The sequence below is a fragment of the Micromys minutus genome (assembly GCF_963924665.1).
Source record: "Micromys minutus genome assembly, chromosome: 1".
Taxonomy (NCBI): Eukaryota; Metazoa; Chordata; class Mammalia; order Rodentia; family Muridae; genus Micromys; species Micromys minutus.
The window spans coordinates 140725793-140743376 of NC_137969.1; the positions used below are offsets into that span (position 1 = coordinate 140725793).

The following is a 17584-nucleotide window of genomic DNA, read 5'->3' on the forward strand; positions in this document are numbered from 1 at the left end:
ATTCACATCTATTACATATGACATTAAATATTATGAAATGGGCTATATGAATATTATTGATGAGCTGACTTTGTTGGAATTCAAAGGAATTAGAAGTGTTTGTTACAAATAAAATCAAGTGTGGTAACACCACAAGTCTGTAACACCAGCACAATAGGCCAAGGCACAAATATCACTGAATTACAAGTCAGGCTAAACTTATATTAAGTCAAGACTAAGGAGACCAAATGAGAAGCGTAAATGCTGTTTCTGTTCATGCAAATGGAAGAGCATTGAAATGCTCCATGAGGTTGTTGTATGAGTGAATAGTGATGGGAAGGGAAGAAGGGAAGAGAAGGAAGAGAAGAATGGTGATGTGGCCCATCCAGACTTCACAAAGTTTCGTGAAGCACTGTATTTGAATTTGAATAGAGAAGCCCAAAACTATGCAGATCTTTTAAGATTTTATTTTTTGTTTCAAGGATTTTTAATTTTTTTATTGTTTGCTTGATTTTATATTGTTATTTTTAAGATAGGGTCTCTGTGTAGCTTTTGCTGACCCTGGGACTCAGCCTGTAGATCATGCTGGGCTTGAAAAATATTCTTCTGCCTGTGTCTAAGTTGTAGGATTAAAGGCATGCATTATCACATCTGATTCTTCACTTCTTTTTATCTTTCTTTCTTTTTTTTTTTTTTTTTTTTTTTTTTAGATTTATTTAAGGTCTGAGTACACTGTAGTTGTCTTCAGACATATCAGAAGAGGGCATCCAATCTTATTACAGATGGTTTTGTGTGTGTGTGTGAGAGAGAGAGAGAGAGAGAGAGAGAGAGAGAGAGAGAGAGAGAGAGAGAGAGAGAGAGAGAGAGAGAGAGAGAGCAGGTGCTCACTGTGTAGAACATTTGTATCCCTGGAGCTGGAGTTAAGCCAGCTGTGAGCTGGTTACTCTTCAACACTGGGTCATCTCTCCAGCCTATAATTTTACAATTATTTTCTATAGTAAAAATTGAAAGGCATCTAAGTTTTGATAGATAAATAAAAAATTGGCTAAATAGCGTTTATTTTGTTTCTTACAGTATTGTGCAAAAGTAAATGTTCATGCTATAGCATGTAGAAGCAGAATAAATTAAAAATTATAATTATAGTGCATTGAAATGAGACTGATATTGGTAACTTTTTTTCCCTCCCTCCCTGGTTTACATATGTGTAGTTATTTGCAGAACTTTTAAGTAATAATACAAACTTAAAAAAAAATCTGTGACATGGCTTAACAGGTAAAGTACAGGTTATGAAACCCGAAGACCTAGTCTGAACCCTAGTGTCTTAACGATGAAGAGAGAACTGACATCATACACACACAAACATGCACAGGGGACTGTGAAAGTGAGGTGATAGATGGACAGGTTTTAGTTGATAGGGGTATAAAAGGTTTTTATTTCCTGGTGTATAATTTTAAAGGCCAAAGAAAATATGGTTTATCATTGAACTGTTTGGAGATGGTGCCTTTTGGGAAACAGACAAAATTATATTTTACAGCAGATTAAATATTAGAATGTTACTTGTATTGATCTTTATATTCTCAGATTGATACATTTCTTAATTTTACAAGATGAGTTTTATTGGTTAATTTTTTAAAAAAGATTTATTTACTATCTATAAGTATACTGTAGCTGTCTTCAAATACATCAGAAGAGGGCATCAGATCTCATTACACATGGTTGTGAGCCACCATGTAATTGCTGGGATTTGAACTCATGTTCTCTAAAGAGCAGTCAGTGCTCTTAATAACCATCTTTCCAGCCCTGGTTAATTTCTTTTTTTTTTTTTAATAATTTTTTTTTACATTGACTCATTAATTGGCTGTCTTATAGTAACTGGCTTGAACTGTGTTCACCAAGCTACATCCCAAATCCAGCCTACCTAGATACAAAGTTTAAGGCAAAAAGGGTTTTATGTTTTAAAATTATTAGGTGTACCAAGATAAAATGTTTTCAGGTTAATATATTAACACTCAAGTTAAAAGTTGTGGATGACGGATACTTACTACATTGATTTTTTGTGTGTGTGTGTGTGTGTGTGTGTGTGTGTGTGTAAGTCATTTGAAGGCTAAGTTTTGTTTTTCTCTACAAATGAGATTTAGGTTGTCAGAACTAAAAATTGTTGAATCCCTAGTAATTCAGGCAACTGTGTTGAAAATTGAAACAGAATAAATACTTTTTGCAAGTAAGACAGGAGGAATATTTTCAGTGCCCATGTTGCCACTTGGAGTGAGCTCAGAATAGCACTGTAATCTATGGAATGCCCAGAATTAAACTTACTAAGTAATTTTACTTTGAGTTCTTTGTTGGCTGCTCCAATTACCCTATTCATGTTTCCTATTACTTCTTGTGTTAATAGCCTAACCATGAAAGGCTTGTCTATTTTTTTGTTCGATTTGTCCCTATAGAGTGACTTAAAATTGATCTTTTCCATATTTTTTGGTACAATTAATAATAACAATGTCATATCACTCTTTCTTAGCAAATCTGTTCTAAAGATAACTATATCCTATTCTGTAACTGATATGAGCAGGTAGCGTGGTGTGCTTCATGGATCCATAGTGATATTTCTAACATAGGCTAAATTTTGTTTTTGCATGGCACCACAGTTGTCTGTTATATCTTAGCTGAGGTTATCAAACATCACCCAGCAGTGTGCAGTCTCTTCCCGTCTAATTATGGCCCATCGTACTAAAAAGTCATAGCCCTAAGTGTGATGTGTTTGGTTTGACAGAGACCTTTATTTTGGATATTGGGTATTCTTCTGCTCTTATACGTCTAGTGATAAAAATAATCTGTAACTGTAAGAAAACTTGTAAGGAAAAAATGTATTGAGCAAAGTTAGATATTAATGAAGCTGTCTCCTTGTGAAAGATCAGAATGTAGTGTGCTATTTCATCAACCTTGACTATCATTTGGATACTTTGTAATGTGGGTTCATTAATTTAGTATTCATTGTAGATAGATAATTGAAGTTTTATTGGTGCTGCTTTTTATTTTTATTTTTTTCCTTTTAGCTGACATATGCTTGTTACTTTTATAAATAACCAGTGTTCCACATTGGGCTACTGATAAGCAATGTTTGGTAGGAACACAGTAGTAAATGTATAACTTAAGTATTTTCAACTCTGGTTCACAAAAAGTATAATTTCTTTTTAAGTTAAGGAATATGGGTATTAGTTTTTTCTTAAGAGCTAGGCTTGGAAAAGGCTCTCTATAGAGGATTATATACCCTACCGCTGTAAGTGATTCTTTACATTTTTGTCACGTTCACTGTTGATATATTGATAAGTGTAGTACTCCTCCTTAAAAGATTTTGCAAAGTAATGTTCTTTATGCTGTTTCATATTTAGGCGTGAATTACCCTTTACCAAGTCAGCTCATCTCACCAATCCCTGGAATGAACATAAGCCAGTAAAGATTGGACGTGATGGACAGGTTTGTTTAATCTTTATATTAGTCAGCTGCTTTATAGACTTATTAAAAGATACTTGAAAACCTTGTATGAAAGATGAATTTTGAAAGCCAGAATAGTTTGGGAGATCCCTGTGATTGTGACTGACTAGGAAGATTTTTATTAATATTGATACTCAGGTAAATGGTATTTTCACTAATAAACTGAAAGTGATGGAAGTGTTTGTAGTTTTTAATTACAGAAATTTTAAATGTAGAACACTTCATGAATCTGCATTTTCCTTTTACAGGGGGCATACTATTGTACCATTCTGTTTTTAGTATATGTGCTGATGAAGCAAGGACTCAAATTCATAAGAGTTTCATAGTAATTTATAGTAATAGTATTAGAATTGTCATTAATATGTCTGTTTTTTTCCTAAATAGAAAATTGCCCTCTGAAAACACAGATGTATACATGTATACATACGTTTTAAAGTCTGCAGATTAAATGAGCATGTGTAGTGACTTAAACTTTTTATGATTATAGTTTCTTAATGTGGTTTGGCACCAACAGTTATTCATCTTATTTCTATTGCTTATAAGTTAAAGGTGTTGATATTTAAAAGTAACAACTTCGTCTAAGCTTGTAGATTAGTCTATCTCTATAGGTATTCAGTTCTGATTCTCACACATAATCTTTCCTTTTAAGATGAATGATTTATAGTTTTTGCAAATATCTTTGGATAGAATGGAATAGAATATGAGCTTTAAGTAGCTGCACTTTGGATGAGATTCTGCACTTGTAGAAAGTGTAAAGGGAAACCCTCTTCAGATACATGCAGTTTTTTGTAAACCTGTAAGTTTTGTGGAATCTTGTTTATTTTAACCCCGTTGGAAAAAGTCTTTGAAGTCAGTGTTTTGTTTTGTACATGAGAGAACTGTAAGTTTTTTGAGAGTCTTATTTTGTCTATTAATTGCAATTTTAATATTCCAGGAAATTGAACTTGAATGTGGAACCCAGCTTTGTCTTCTGTTTCCTCCTGATGAAAGTATTGACTTGTATCAGCTCATTCATAAAATGCGTCACAAGAGAAGAATGCATTCTCAGCCTCGATCAAGAGGACGTCCATCCCGTCGAGAACCAGTCCGGGATGTGGGAAGGTTAGAAACGTTCTTTGGACTGATAATAGGCACATGTATCGGGATAACATGATGGAGGAATGTGATTCGTCAAAAGTTTGTCCTGCGGTAAAGAAGAAAGAGAAAATCCTCAAATCAAGCTGCATGGACTAGTTTGTGGCTTCATTGAGGATTTCACATGGTCACCTTGGTCTCAGTCATTTTTTTCAAGAGGAAAATGGGGATCTTTCCTAATGCAGAAAAAAAAATTTTACTAACAAGTGATGACCAGTTTAGACTAGATAGTACTCTGATAATACAGCAAGTGAAATGAGGTAGGCATTTTGTTGCTAAGAACAGGCTAGAAAGGAGGAAGTCTTTATTTGCAAGAATTGTTAATATTTTATAAAGCCTTTTCTTTCAGGTGTGTCTCTGGATAAGCCTTATCACATATGGGACTTTTATAAAGGATCACTAATATTTTTTGAGAAGATGACGCCTCACTTAGAGGATAAAATGTTTTAAGTTATTTCATATTCAAGAGGAGCATTATTGGGACTGTTTTTCAATTTTGTCACCGTGATGTGTTAACCCCATTGCCACATATTCTGTAACATGTGCCCAGTGAATTCACACATCCTGCTGAGCTTCTGAAAACAATAGGTTCTTTCCAAAGGGGATCAAGTGGCCCTGGGAGACCCGGCAACAAACCAAAACGAAGGGCTGTTGCTGTGTCTGTTTCCAACTTTTCCAGATGCTGGCAGTACCTGTGGACTTAAAGTGTTTTTAGAGGATCGCCATGGTTATTGATCACTACCTTATGAACTAAACAGCATTTTCCAGAAAAAGGGGGTTTAACTTGTTACAGAATTGGAGAGAAGTCTTTGAAAAGAACTGATTTAAGCCCTTCTACCCAACACCTTCCCCTGTATAGATTTGCATACAGCTAAATCTAAAATATTCTGCTAAAGACTTTTGGATGTGTGGTTGATGGGATGAAACCTTTGGTTAAGTTTCCTTTTGCTGGAAACAACCGGTGGTAGGTACAGATAATCAATCCAACAGGATCCCCATTTCTTTGAGCTTAAAAAGGACTTTGTCGAGTAGGTAGGAGGAAACCTGGCAGAGCCCCTTACTTTTGGCCTAAAAGGACTGATCACCAAGATGTCTTTTCAAGTTTAAGCTAAGAGGTTTCCAGTGCAATACAGTAAATACAAGTGAAGTTTTTCCTCAGTTTTGCAATGGACTGCAAACTATACTTAAAACACCACTACACCTTCTCAAGCCTGCCAGGGCCTCCATTTGTGTATGTGGCTTACAGTCAGTAGTTGGACTACTATATGAACTGTTACTATCATGTTTTATACCGGTCGTAAATGCACTCCCCAAACTACAAGAAAGCGGTATGTTTATTTTATAAACCAGCTTTTAATTTTCTTAGTATTATTTATTGTAGATACAACTGTTTTTATTCTGTGGGGTGGGTGGTACTTTGGTTTGTTGGATTTAACTGCAGTTTGAGTGGTTTGGTGCAAAAGTTAATGAGAGCATCTAATATTTAGAGAGATAGCTGAGAAATTATTGATGCTGGGTTATTATATACTATATATTTGAAACTAATAGTAAAAGGATATGTTTAATTTCTAAATGTTTTGGAACTTGTTTTTATTTTGTTTAGCTCTTATTAAATGCTAAGTAATGTGTGTGTGCTGTATTGTTATACTAGTTATCAAGGTTTATGAAAGACAATGAAAAATCAGCCCTCAGCAAAGTAACAGCACCTTCTAAAGTTAAACTTTGAGCTAGTCTTATGAACTCTGTTAAAACTTATTACATAACAACTTATGAGAGCCATTTTAAAAGGCATTGTCTCTGGAAAACTTATACCTTAATTACTGTTATTAAAAGAAAGTAATGTTACTAAGATGCTAGTTTTTCAAATAACTAACATTTTCAAAACCTTCCTGTTAAACGTAGCTTTATTGAATTTAAAATTTTCTGTATAATACGAAAACTATAGTCTTGTATAAAGCAGAGGCATCATTTAAAACTTAACTTTGTTTAGACTGAATCTAAATAACCTATATATATACACATATATAAATTTCAGACCTTACTATTGGCATAATTGCTGGTGTGGTTTTCCTTTTGTTGTTACCTGAATGGTGACATTTTGTAGATTTTGACTTGTTAAAGAATTGCTCGTATATGTTCAGATTACTAAAATGTGTTTCACAGGTTTGAATTAGTTAATTCTTGAGGTTGTCTTCCAGTGTGAGACTACAGAGAGCTACTCCAGCAGTATGTGTAAGGTTTGCCTTTGAGGAATTAAAATTTAAGAACTTTTAAAAGATGTTCATCAAAAATTAATGGCAATTATTTTTAGGAGGCCATGAGCTATTCTTTGTATTCATCTTTGTCAAATTCTTGCTTTGCTGCTTGTTTTACCAGCTGTTTTTGGTTTAATTTCTAATGTGTCTAATTTGTGTAGGCGTCGACCAGAAGATTATGATATTCATAACAGCAGAAAGAAACCAAGGATTGACTATCCCCCTGAGTTTCACCAGAGACCAGGTTAATATTTTATAATCCTGAAGATTATTTGACTTAATTTTTAAAACAACAAACACTTTCAGTAGGTTTAAAAGTAAAGAACATTTAAGGCTTGAGACTGACTACTTTACCTTAGGAAATCATTACTAGTTGTAATTAGTAGTTCTTCCCTATCACGTTTAGATTGTTCAGTCCATTTCACTGAGTCCTAATTACCTGAAATTGCTGCCTTGCAAATAATGGAAATTGATCTGTACATATGTAAGATGTAGGAAAACAATTTTGTTGTGCTTTCTGTTCCCTATGATACATGGCGTTTCCTGTCGTGTGCAGCATTAATTAAAAATCAAAATAGAAATTAGGCCTTTTAGAAAAAAATACTTTATCATTTTGTGGAGTGCTGGTAAACACTTGGCTTGTTATTCAAGTGTAAAGTTTTCAGTTCGTGTTGTTTATTGGGATTAAAGAAGAGGTACATTTAAATTACAGTCACTGACACACCTGTAAAATTCTAGAATTTGGTTCTGGTTAGCAGTATAATTCAAGTGTTTTGTAAAAGTGTATAGAAGCACTTTTTTTCCTGCTAAGGAGGCAGGCAATTGCATTCCATTTAGATAAATAGCAGAGCCAGTCAGACATTTTTATATATTAGTTTGCTGGATCCTTTCTAAAGGAAGTTGGGGGTGGGGTAGATACTTGTTTGTTACTTGATTCTTGGAATACACTTATACTCATATTTGTAGCTTTTGCAAATTTCTGTTCTTTTGAGTTTTCATGGTTTAAAACTTAGCTGTAAGCGCTCAAGTTGAACATTCTTTAAAGGCCATTCTGCTGCAGTGTCCTCCAGCAAGTTCAGATCCACTCAAGTTAGTTCTGCCCTTAACACAGGATACGTGTGGAAATCTCTGTAGTACTTAAGTGATAGCATCTTTTACAGTATATTTCATAGGAAGAGTTGAAACAAGGGTAAGGAAGGCTTAATTATAATGCCCCAGTAAAAACATAAAGTTTGATTTACTAAAATGCTTGATGTTTGAACAGGGTATTTAAAGGATCCCCGATACCAGGAAGTTGACAGGTAAGTTGGGTTCACTCTTGATTAGCTTTGAATTACATTCTTGGAACTAGTTTATGAATTACCTGAATTTAGTTTCACAAATCTTATTCCCAACAGACGATTTTCAGGAGTTCGCCGAGATGTGTTTTTAAATGGGGTAAGCATTAAATTTTACATATTTAAAGATAGGATCTGATTGCTTTTTTATTCCTTCGATGTTAATATTGTTGACAATGTCATCTTTTATTTTAGTCCTACAATGATTATGTGAGGGAATTTCATAACATGGGACCACCGCCTCCTTGGCAAGGAATGGTTTGTATTGCTCTATTTTTTTACATCTCTGCTTTCTATCACTCTAACTTCATTTTGCAGTGAATATTACTATAAACTCAGAATGTGATACATACATATGTATATATAAATGTGATAAGGACTACTAAGGGACTTAAAATAATCAGATAAAACAAAACAACAGTTTATATGGATAAGTGTAAAGCATGACATGGTAACAGTATAAGCTCTTCCCTGGGTGTTTAGACTTAACCTCCCATCTTTCTCTAACATGTTGATCAAGTTCTATGACAACACCCATTTATTTTGTTCATAAAATTTACCAACCATTTATTTATTCTTTGGCTTATCTGACAGTTACTGAGTAGTTTGTGCAAGAAAAGATGCTTGCTTTGCATATATGTTGATAATGAACAATTATGTTCATACCCTAGAGTTTAGCTTTTAGTCAGATGATGTCAACTTAGGATTGTACATAAAATAATTCACTACATTAATGTGAAGTTTCTAATTGTATTTGATGTGATAATTAGAAAATGTAGTTCATTTAAAATAGGACAAATCTCGAGATTTTTAATCTTGTTTTCTCGGACATTTGATATAGTTGATTTTGAGAATATATTTTGAAATAAGAATACCTGGAAACATAGTTTCTAAGAGGTAAAACTTCTTAACTGAAGTACTTCTGATGTGTTGTTTCCTCATTTTATTTTTAAATGCTGTTAGGTTCATATCAGGTGTAGTTTTCCAATATGTAATACATATAAATTAATTTTGAAAATCTCTGAATCTGAAATAGGAAGATGAGCTAGACACTAAAATAGTCTATTATGTGCCCTTTATCAGTTTTATAATGGCACCTTAAAAGTGACATATTAGCTCTTAAGACTTCATTTTGGAAAAAGATTTATGTAAACTGATTCCAGATCCCAGGGCACTGCAGTTGTATCCCAGCTGTGTGCACATTTATATTAGGATTCTTTCTATGGTGTGATTGTAGGCTAGTTGCTTACTCTCTTGGCTTTCTTTTCTATAATTTAAGATCATTATAAATTTGCTATATTATGCTATAAGTATAAAGTTTAAAAATGTGCTTTGGTTTTAATAAGTACCATGTGCTTTTTATTTCTGATAGAATTTAAATAATACAAGTAACAAGGTAGAAATAAGAGTATGTCTTTATTCATATTTTGTTTTTAACAAATAAAACGGTTTTGGAAAGCCTTAATGATTTCAAGTTACGAATAGTAGTGGCGAAACTGTTTGGGATTGGTGTGATTTCGGAATAGAAGTTCTCAGAATGGATTTGTTAACAAGGATATTTGGTAGATTTTTATGTAGATGATCTTTCTTTTTTAGCCTCCTTATCCTGGAATAGAACAGCCTCCACACCATCCTTACTACCAGCACCATGCCCCACCTCCTCAAGCCCACCCCCCTTACTCAGGACATCATCCGGTACCACACGAAGCAAGATACAGAGATAAACGAGTAGTAAGTGCACAAGAAGGCAGAGGTGTGAGGGAACTGCTTAGAATTTTTGTAGGTAATTTACATATGGGCACATACTAGATTTTGGTGATGAGCCATTTGCATTCTTACTGCAGACTGGATATTAATTCTCCTTGTTTTTGTTAAAAATAGCCTAAGTTGTATATGTATGCATATATGCACATATATGTATATATACATATAATGTATAGGCATTGTAGAAATATAGAGGATATTCTTATGCTCAGATCTCAATTGTTAGCTATGTAATTCAAAATTGCTATCATAATTTTTCCAGATCTTTTAATTTTCCAATTAAGATGATGAATTTTAAGGTAATTTCTGCATTATGTATTTTTTACCAAGTTTAAATTATATAAAACTAGTAGCCACGTGACTAGCTAGCTTCATCTGTCCTTGAAAAGGCTCTAGTAACACGGAATCAACACCAAGATATTAGGAATTACAGAATAATAATTTCCTTTTAGTAACTGGTTCTGATTGTGTATAATGACAGCCCTTTATGACCACTTCAGTAGAATGAATGCTTGTTTTGTAATTTCTGGGCTTTCAAAAAGGTAGGGCTATTTGGTTATGAAGACCAATCTTCTGCTAAAATATTTTTTCATATACTTGATTGGATGTTGTGTCCATACACATTTAAGTTAGGTAACTTTGGTAGTTTTAATTCTAAGGTGAAGAATATACATATTACAGAGAGTTGGTTAGAACAGTAATTTTATATATTATCTTTGAAAATTTTTATGGCCTATTTTTTTAATTAAAAATTCATTAAAATCTCTTTAACACTGTAAATCAATTTAATGATTCTGGATAATATTGCTAGAGTAAAGTGATAGAATTTCTCTCAAAATTGACGGCTTACATAAGGTAAAATCTTAAGTATATCGAAAAGTCTTATATAAGTTTGTTTATAAATGTTGTCGATACATTTATAAGAGAAAACAGAACAGGTAACAATATTTGAAATAGAAAGTTAATCTAAGAATATTATTAACTTGCTCTGGCAAATAAGTTCTATTTCATGGACTTTCATTGGATTAATTAAAACATGTAATCTACATTATAATACATTCACATTTTACTAAAAATGAACAATAGTGGGGAATTGTGTTCTGAGCCTTGCTTTTTATACATTTAAGCTGACTTTTGAAAACGTACCATACTCAGAAAAGATGATCTGAAAGGTAGAGCAGACATCAACCTTACACATGGCCTCTAGATTGTCTTTTATCTCCTTTATGCTGGGCCTTACCCTGCTTTATCCTATTCATCCTTCAAAATGCATTGTTAGTTTATGTGGGATAGTTTTCTAGTCTTTCTGAAATAAAATTTTCTTGTAGTTCATCATCAGATTCCTGAAGTTTTTTTAAGTGAATTTCTTAAATTACTATTAACAATATTAATTTTAAGAAATTTTTGAGCTAAAATTTCTTAGTTTCACAGTTTGCTGTTTATTTTGTAGAATTGAAGGACATGAAAGGGTGTGCTGCACAAAGGATGAAGTTTAATGTAATTGCTAGTATGTAGGTTCTAGAAATGGAGTGAGTGAAAGTTGATGTTTATGACTGAGCTGTTTATTATTATATCTTACTATAGAATCAGATGGAAAAGTCTTCAAGTTGAATAGGAAATTACAGGATTATATGCATTTAGGTTAGTGCTGATAGTATCACCATTAATCTCCATTTCATGGTTGCATTTTCTGATTTCTTCTTTACCAGACAGCTGTAAGGGCTTGTAACTTTCATGTAAAGCTGCGTTTTGCTGATCTGTTTTATCCTTTTTCCTAGCATGACTATGATATGAGGGTTGATGATTTCCTTCGCCGCACACAAGCTGTTGTCAGTGGTCGGAGAAGTAGACCCCGAGAAAGAGATCGGGAGCGAGAGCGAGACCGCCCTAGAGATAACAGAAGAGATAGAGAACGAGACAGAGGCCGTGATCGAGAAAGAGAGAGAGAAAGAATTTGTGATCGGGACAGAGACCGAGGGGAGAGAGGTCGTTATCGAAGATAATGTGCTTTTGGAAGCTGACTGAAGATAAAAAATATTGTATTTTTTTTGTGTGTTTACAAGTAGTAAATTTATTTTCAGCTGTCTACTTAAAGCTCATTGTGTAGAAGGATTTATTATCACCGTTTTTCCAAGCATGCAGTAGAATAAGAACTGGAAAACTCAGATCCGCCAAAAAATGCACAGTTGACAGTTGAGTTGACACTTTCATTGGGGCAGAATGGAACAGTCCAAGAATGTAGATAATGATTCATTCTCCATAAATGTTCTTTTTACAGTGTATTCATCCTAGAGTTATTTGTTTATTTGTTTTTCTTCTTTTAGATCTTGGTCAATAACTGCCATAGTATTTTGCTTTGTGTTTCTATAGGTAGCTGCACACGGTTCAGTAAAAATAATGCTGCTATCAAGTATGCAAATATTGAAGTATGATGGTCTGACTGTATGGCAGTGTCGTAGCAGCCTCTCGGTTTCTCCTCCTCCCTCCTTTTTTTAAACCTATAAAGTCACTTTTTTTTAAGTCTTCAATGATGAGAGCAATATTAAGAAGACATTGCTATCTAATTTTTAATCTTTTTAAAATAAGAAGTTCCTATGTTCAGTAGCATGGTTGATGCTATTGTTTAGCCTTCCTTCCACACTGTACATTGGCTTGGAATGTTGAGTCTGCGTGTGTGGCAGCAGAAGATAAGCCACATTCTACATTGCTACTGTTTTCTATGAAATAAATTGATAAAGATTGGCACTAACTTGCTGTATTTCCTTGTCTGTCCGATTACATAAGCATGACAACACATTCTCGTATATAAAATTCCATGGAGTAGCATTATGTTGATAATTTAGTTTGTATTTATACATCTGATATTTTGGATCCATAGGGGTATTTTTTGTTTGTTTTCATACAGTTTTTTTCTTTTCTTAGTCTTTAGTTTTTTTCACATTTCTGTCAATTCTTTGTAACAATTCTCTAACCACACAAGAAAAAGTTGATAAAAGCCCCCCCCCCCCTTTGCATTTTAATTTTTTTGATTGGAACCTGAAGTTCAGCCTGAATGAATTTGACTGTCTAAATTTGGGGACTGAATTTTGGTGGTTTTCTTTTTTTGATCAATATTGAATCTAGAGTTACAAAGTCAGTTACATGGGTTTGTGTTTTAATGATGGCTGCAGAGAACAAAGGAATACTGAAAACTGTAACTTTATCACCACTAGCATATCATCTTACATAGGTAAATTTTATTTACTAATACCAGCATTTATTTAATGATGCCTGTGCATTCATTAAATAGAGGAGTGATTAACTTAAGAATGAACCTGAGATTAACTTAAGAATGTAACTAGTTGATGATGTTATATCATTCATTCATTATTGATTTAACACATTTATGAGATATATTCTGTCCCCGTCCCCCCCCCCCCCCCCCCCGTCCACCTGCCCATCTTCCTTACAAGTCTCCCCCTGACTTTTATGTCTTTCTGTTTTTGTTTGGTGACCCTACTCAAGTATTTTATTCAGTCAAGCAATTGCACATTGTAGTAATGTCTACTCTTCCAAGTCCTTAACCAACAAACACTTTTTATTAGAAGCAATCACCAGGAATTTTTGTTTTTTTTTTTTAAACAACCAATAGTTGTACAAAACAGGCAGCATTAAAGTTATTTCCTGATTGTAAAAAGGGTTGTAAGTCACATTGAACACTGCATTGTGCACATCTGAGCTGCTGTATACCACCTGACTACATATCTTTGGTTAGATTTGGAGAACAGGGTCAGAGGGTACATTTCTTCAGTTTGTTTCCATAGAAGTTATTTCATTGCTAGTGAAAAAGTAGAGTCTTTTAAGAAGTTAAAAAAATCTCTAAAATATTTAAAATGATAAGCAGATATTTATACTGATTGTTTTATGCATTAGCTGTTTCCCTCAGGTTTCATTAGTCAGAACTTAAAAGTTCATCTATTAATATGCTTTGTATTTTGTGTGTTAGCTTTGGGTGGCTAACATTTTTAATCCCAACACAAAGTAGTCCTGAGGCAAAGGATTGCAGCAGTTCAAAGGTAGCCAGGGCAGAAAAGTGTTGCATATTCTTGAGTTTGTTTTATTTTTGAGACATTTTCTAACCAGTGGTCCTGGTGCCTTGGAACTCAACTCTAGACCAGGCTGGCTATAAAATCTGATATCCACCTTCTAAAAAGTTTTGGGATTAAAGATGAATGTCTGATTGCTTTAAAAGCTTTTTCAGTGGGCAATATTTTTTTTACAGTGAATGGATGCAAACTAACTACATAGGGTGCTTTTTTTTTTTTTTTTTTTTTTGTATAGGGTAGTAGTTTTAGAAGAGCTTTCACCAACTTACTAACAGTTATTAGTAACAGGAAATTTACTCCTTGTAAATATAGCCTCTTTTTTCCAACTTGTTCCCTTTGAATTATGTCATCCCAGTCTTCTGAATCAGTCATTCAGGGGTATTTGCCCTGGCTCTGAACTGACCAGTACAGGGATCCTGTTCTCTTAGGGACTCTTGTCAGGGTTTTCTTTGCCAGAGCCTGGTTGAGGACTAGACAGTGTATGGTATTAGGCAGATGAGATGCTGAGGGAATCACAATTGTTGGGAATACTCTACTTACTCTGAGGACATAGTAGAAGATACACTTTGTCCTTGGCAATATAGTACATGAATGTAAAGCTAAGGAATTGGTTTAAAGATAATTTCAAAAAAGAAAAGGCTAGTAATTCACTGCAAAATGGAACACAGTGGAACTTTTTTAAACATTAAAGCACTTTTCTAAATCGCTGAGTCGGCTTTTTGTATGCAGAAGCAGGTAAAATTTGGGAAGAGGTCGTATAGATTAAATATGGAGCAGTCTTTGCAGGCATCTGGATCGTGCAGTGAGTTAGCTTTGTTAGCTCATCTGGCCCACAATTGTTAACTTGGGCAATAGTCCTAAGTACCATTAGGGTTACAAAGGGAAAATCTAGCAGAGGAAGAAGGAACAGAAGTGTCACACTTAAATGTTCCTACCATGGTTTTTGTTTTTCAAGACAGGGTTTTGCTATGTGGGCCTGGCTGTCTTGAAACTAGCTCTGGAGCCCAAGCAGGCTTTGAACTCAAGATCTGCCAACTTTATTGATAGATGCCTTTACTAATCAACGTGTGTGTGTGTGTGTGTGTGTGTGTGTGTGTGTGTGTGTGTGTGATTAAAAGGTTACATGTTTAGCATTACAGTGCAACAGCTGTGCATAGAGTCTTTGCCTTAAGCACCATTACAAAGTACACAAAAATCTCTCCATTTTTAATATCTTTTTTTAAAAGGCAACTTTTCTTTTTAAAGGTTTATTTAATGTGAGTACACAGTTTTCAGACCAGAAGAGGGCATCAGATTCCATTATAGATGGTTGTGAGCCACCATGTGGTTGCTGGGAATTGAACTCGGGACCTCTGGAAGGTCAGTCAGTGTTCTTAACCACTGAACCATCTCTCAAATTCACGTTTTTAGTATCTTAAAAGTGAGCAAATGTAGGGTCATGGGTCCGATGTCTGCTCCACCACAGGGCTCAGCTGCTTGGGGAGACAGGATACATGATGCAGGAAGTTTGACAGCCATCAGAAGTGGGACAGCTTGATGGTGGCATGCTTGGTTTGGCAGAGGAGATTAGGCAGTGGCTCTGTAGGCAAAGGCCTTCTCCATGGCTCCTCATGGTGGATCTTGATGAAAAGAACTAGTCCATGGTTTTAAGAAACCGTCATAGCAGAAAAGTGGATGAGTAAAACCATACCTCACTTCTCGGGGTGGGCCTGAGATTAAATACCTTTTGCAGGGAGGAGTGTCTGAGAAGGAAAGTCTATTGGCTATGCCTTCAGGCCTTTAGGTACCTCATTAAAATGGAGATCTGTCTTGAGCCTACCTGACCTGTGGTCATGTCCTCTACCTGTGGAGGAGCTTGTGGGGCATTCCCCTTACATGACTGATGGCCACAAATCTATGGAGGGGTGGGGCAAGTGACAGGCTTGGTGCCCCAGAGTCAGGTGAAATGCCTACTATCCCTTCAGGGTCACCTGGGCTTTAAGCCTTAGCTCAACTGGGAACTAGGGTGTCTTTCATGATCTCACAAGACAAATCCCTGGAAGAAATCACTGAATTAGGGCTGGTGAGAAGGTTCAGGGAGTGCTCCCAAGCCTGATGACCTGAGTTAGCTTCCTAGAACCCACAGTTGTAGGAGAGAACAGAGTCCTGCGATTTGTCTTCTGTTATCTGTATGAGGACTGAAGCACACATTCAAACTGACACACATCACACATCTTATGCAAACACAATAGGGGAAAAAATTACCGAATTAGCTACTATTTACAGATGTAAGCATTCCCACTATAAGCTTGTTTTTGTTGGGTGTATACATACACTGGAAGTCTGAGATGCCCTTCCATCTTCTAAAGAGGGAGGAAGGACTTAACTCTAGGACATTTCTGGTGCAAGGTGGGCATAGAAATACAGATGGGATGCTAATCAGGAAGGATAGAAACATCAGTAACTTGCTAGTTTTACCTTGGAGCTACAGTGGAAAAAGGTAAAATACAACATACCAGTGAGTTTCCACAAACTATCAGTTTTCTGTTGATGTGATAAAAGAGTTTAAAAGAGTTAACAGAGGCATGAGTCCACCTTGACAAGTAGGCATGGTGGTGAGCTGCAGGTATGGCAGCAGTGGCCGGAAGCTGAGAAGCTGGTAGTGGAGCGAACCTGCAGTAGGGGGAGGCTATAAACTCAGAGCCTTACCCAAACGACATTGTCCAAGAAGATTACACCGTCTTCCAAAGCACCATCACCAAGTGGGGCTGAAGTATCAAATACTTGAGCCTATGAGGGAAATTTTAAACCATCATAGGGAGATATAAAAGAATTTGCCTTCAAAGAGTGACTTTTACGTGGAGTGCGTTTTGGGAAAATCAAAGCGTGGCCAGGTGCTGAAGAAAGGATTGGTGGGGAATGGGCAAGACTTAAAGATGCTAGAGCTTAAAAGTTGGTGATGGATGACTTGCAAAATATTGTTAAAAGTGATTTTGTTCTGTCCAAGCCAAGGGAGGCGGTGAGTTCCTGAAGCTTACCAGGCAGAGGCACGGTTGGGAGTTGAAGACCAGTCTTGGCAACACAGCAGCTGCCATGGCACTTTCAACTACATGCATCTTCGTCAGATTTTTGAAAAGCCATACTAGCCCAAGTTTGTCTGAATATTTACTTGAATATTTTTTCCTTTTCTGCAAAACATGTAATCTTGGGAAAAATTCTTCCAGCAACTGCAAAAGCAAAGTGCATAAAATGTCTTACTTTCCAATCTGATGTCTATAGGGGCTAATTCAGTGGTTTTGTGTTAATGAGTCATGTGTTTGTGTCAGATGTGTGACATGAGTCAGTCTGTGAGCCTCAGCCCTCATGCATATCTGTTTGACCACAACATAACTTCTGAGGAATCAAATTCAGGCTTGGCAGCAAGTGCCATTACTTAATGAACTCTCTCATTGGCTCCAATTCAGTGATTTCTTCCAGGCATCTGTCTGGATGTATGTGATATTGTTCACTCTTTTTAAGGTATTAAAAGTGAGGAGATCATTTTCATGATCTCCCCTTG

General features: G+C 35.4%; 1 protein-coding gene across 4 annotated transcripts in view; it reads left to right on the forward strand.

The window, feature by feature from the left end:
• Positions 1-12698, forward strand: part of YTHDC1 (YTH N6-methyladenosine RNA binding protein C1) — a 31253-nt gene extending 18555 nt beyond the window's left edge. For 2 of the 4 annotated variants that reach the window (XM_080914424.1, XM_080914426.1), the window contains 8 exons: positions 3369-3453; positions 4406-4572; positions 7022-7104; positions 8125-8161; positions 8234-8297; positions 8393-8455; positions 9794-9928; positions 11740-12698. In XM_080914424.1, coding sequence (XP_080770550.1) covers positions 3369-3453; positions 4406-4572; positions 7022-7104; positions 8125-8161; positions 8234-8297; positions 8393-8455; positions 9794-9928; positions 11740-11964 — 859 coding nt within the window. In that variant the 3' untranslated portion in view covers positions 11965-12698. The remainder of the gene's footprint in view (positions 1-3368; positions 3454-4405; positions 4573-7021; positions 7105-8124; positions 8162-8233; positions 8298-8392; positions 8456-9793; positions 9929-11739) is intronic. The other 2 variants (XM_080914425.1, XM_080914427.1) reach the window with 1 other exon arrangement.
• Positions 12699-17584: the final 4886 nt, after the last annotated feature.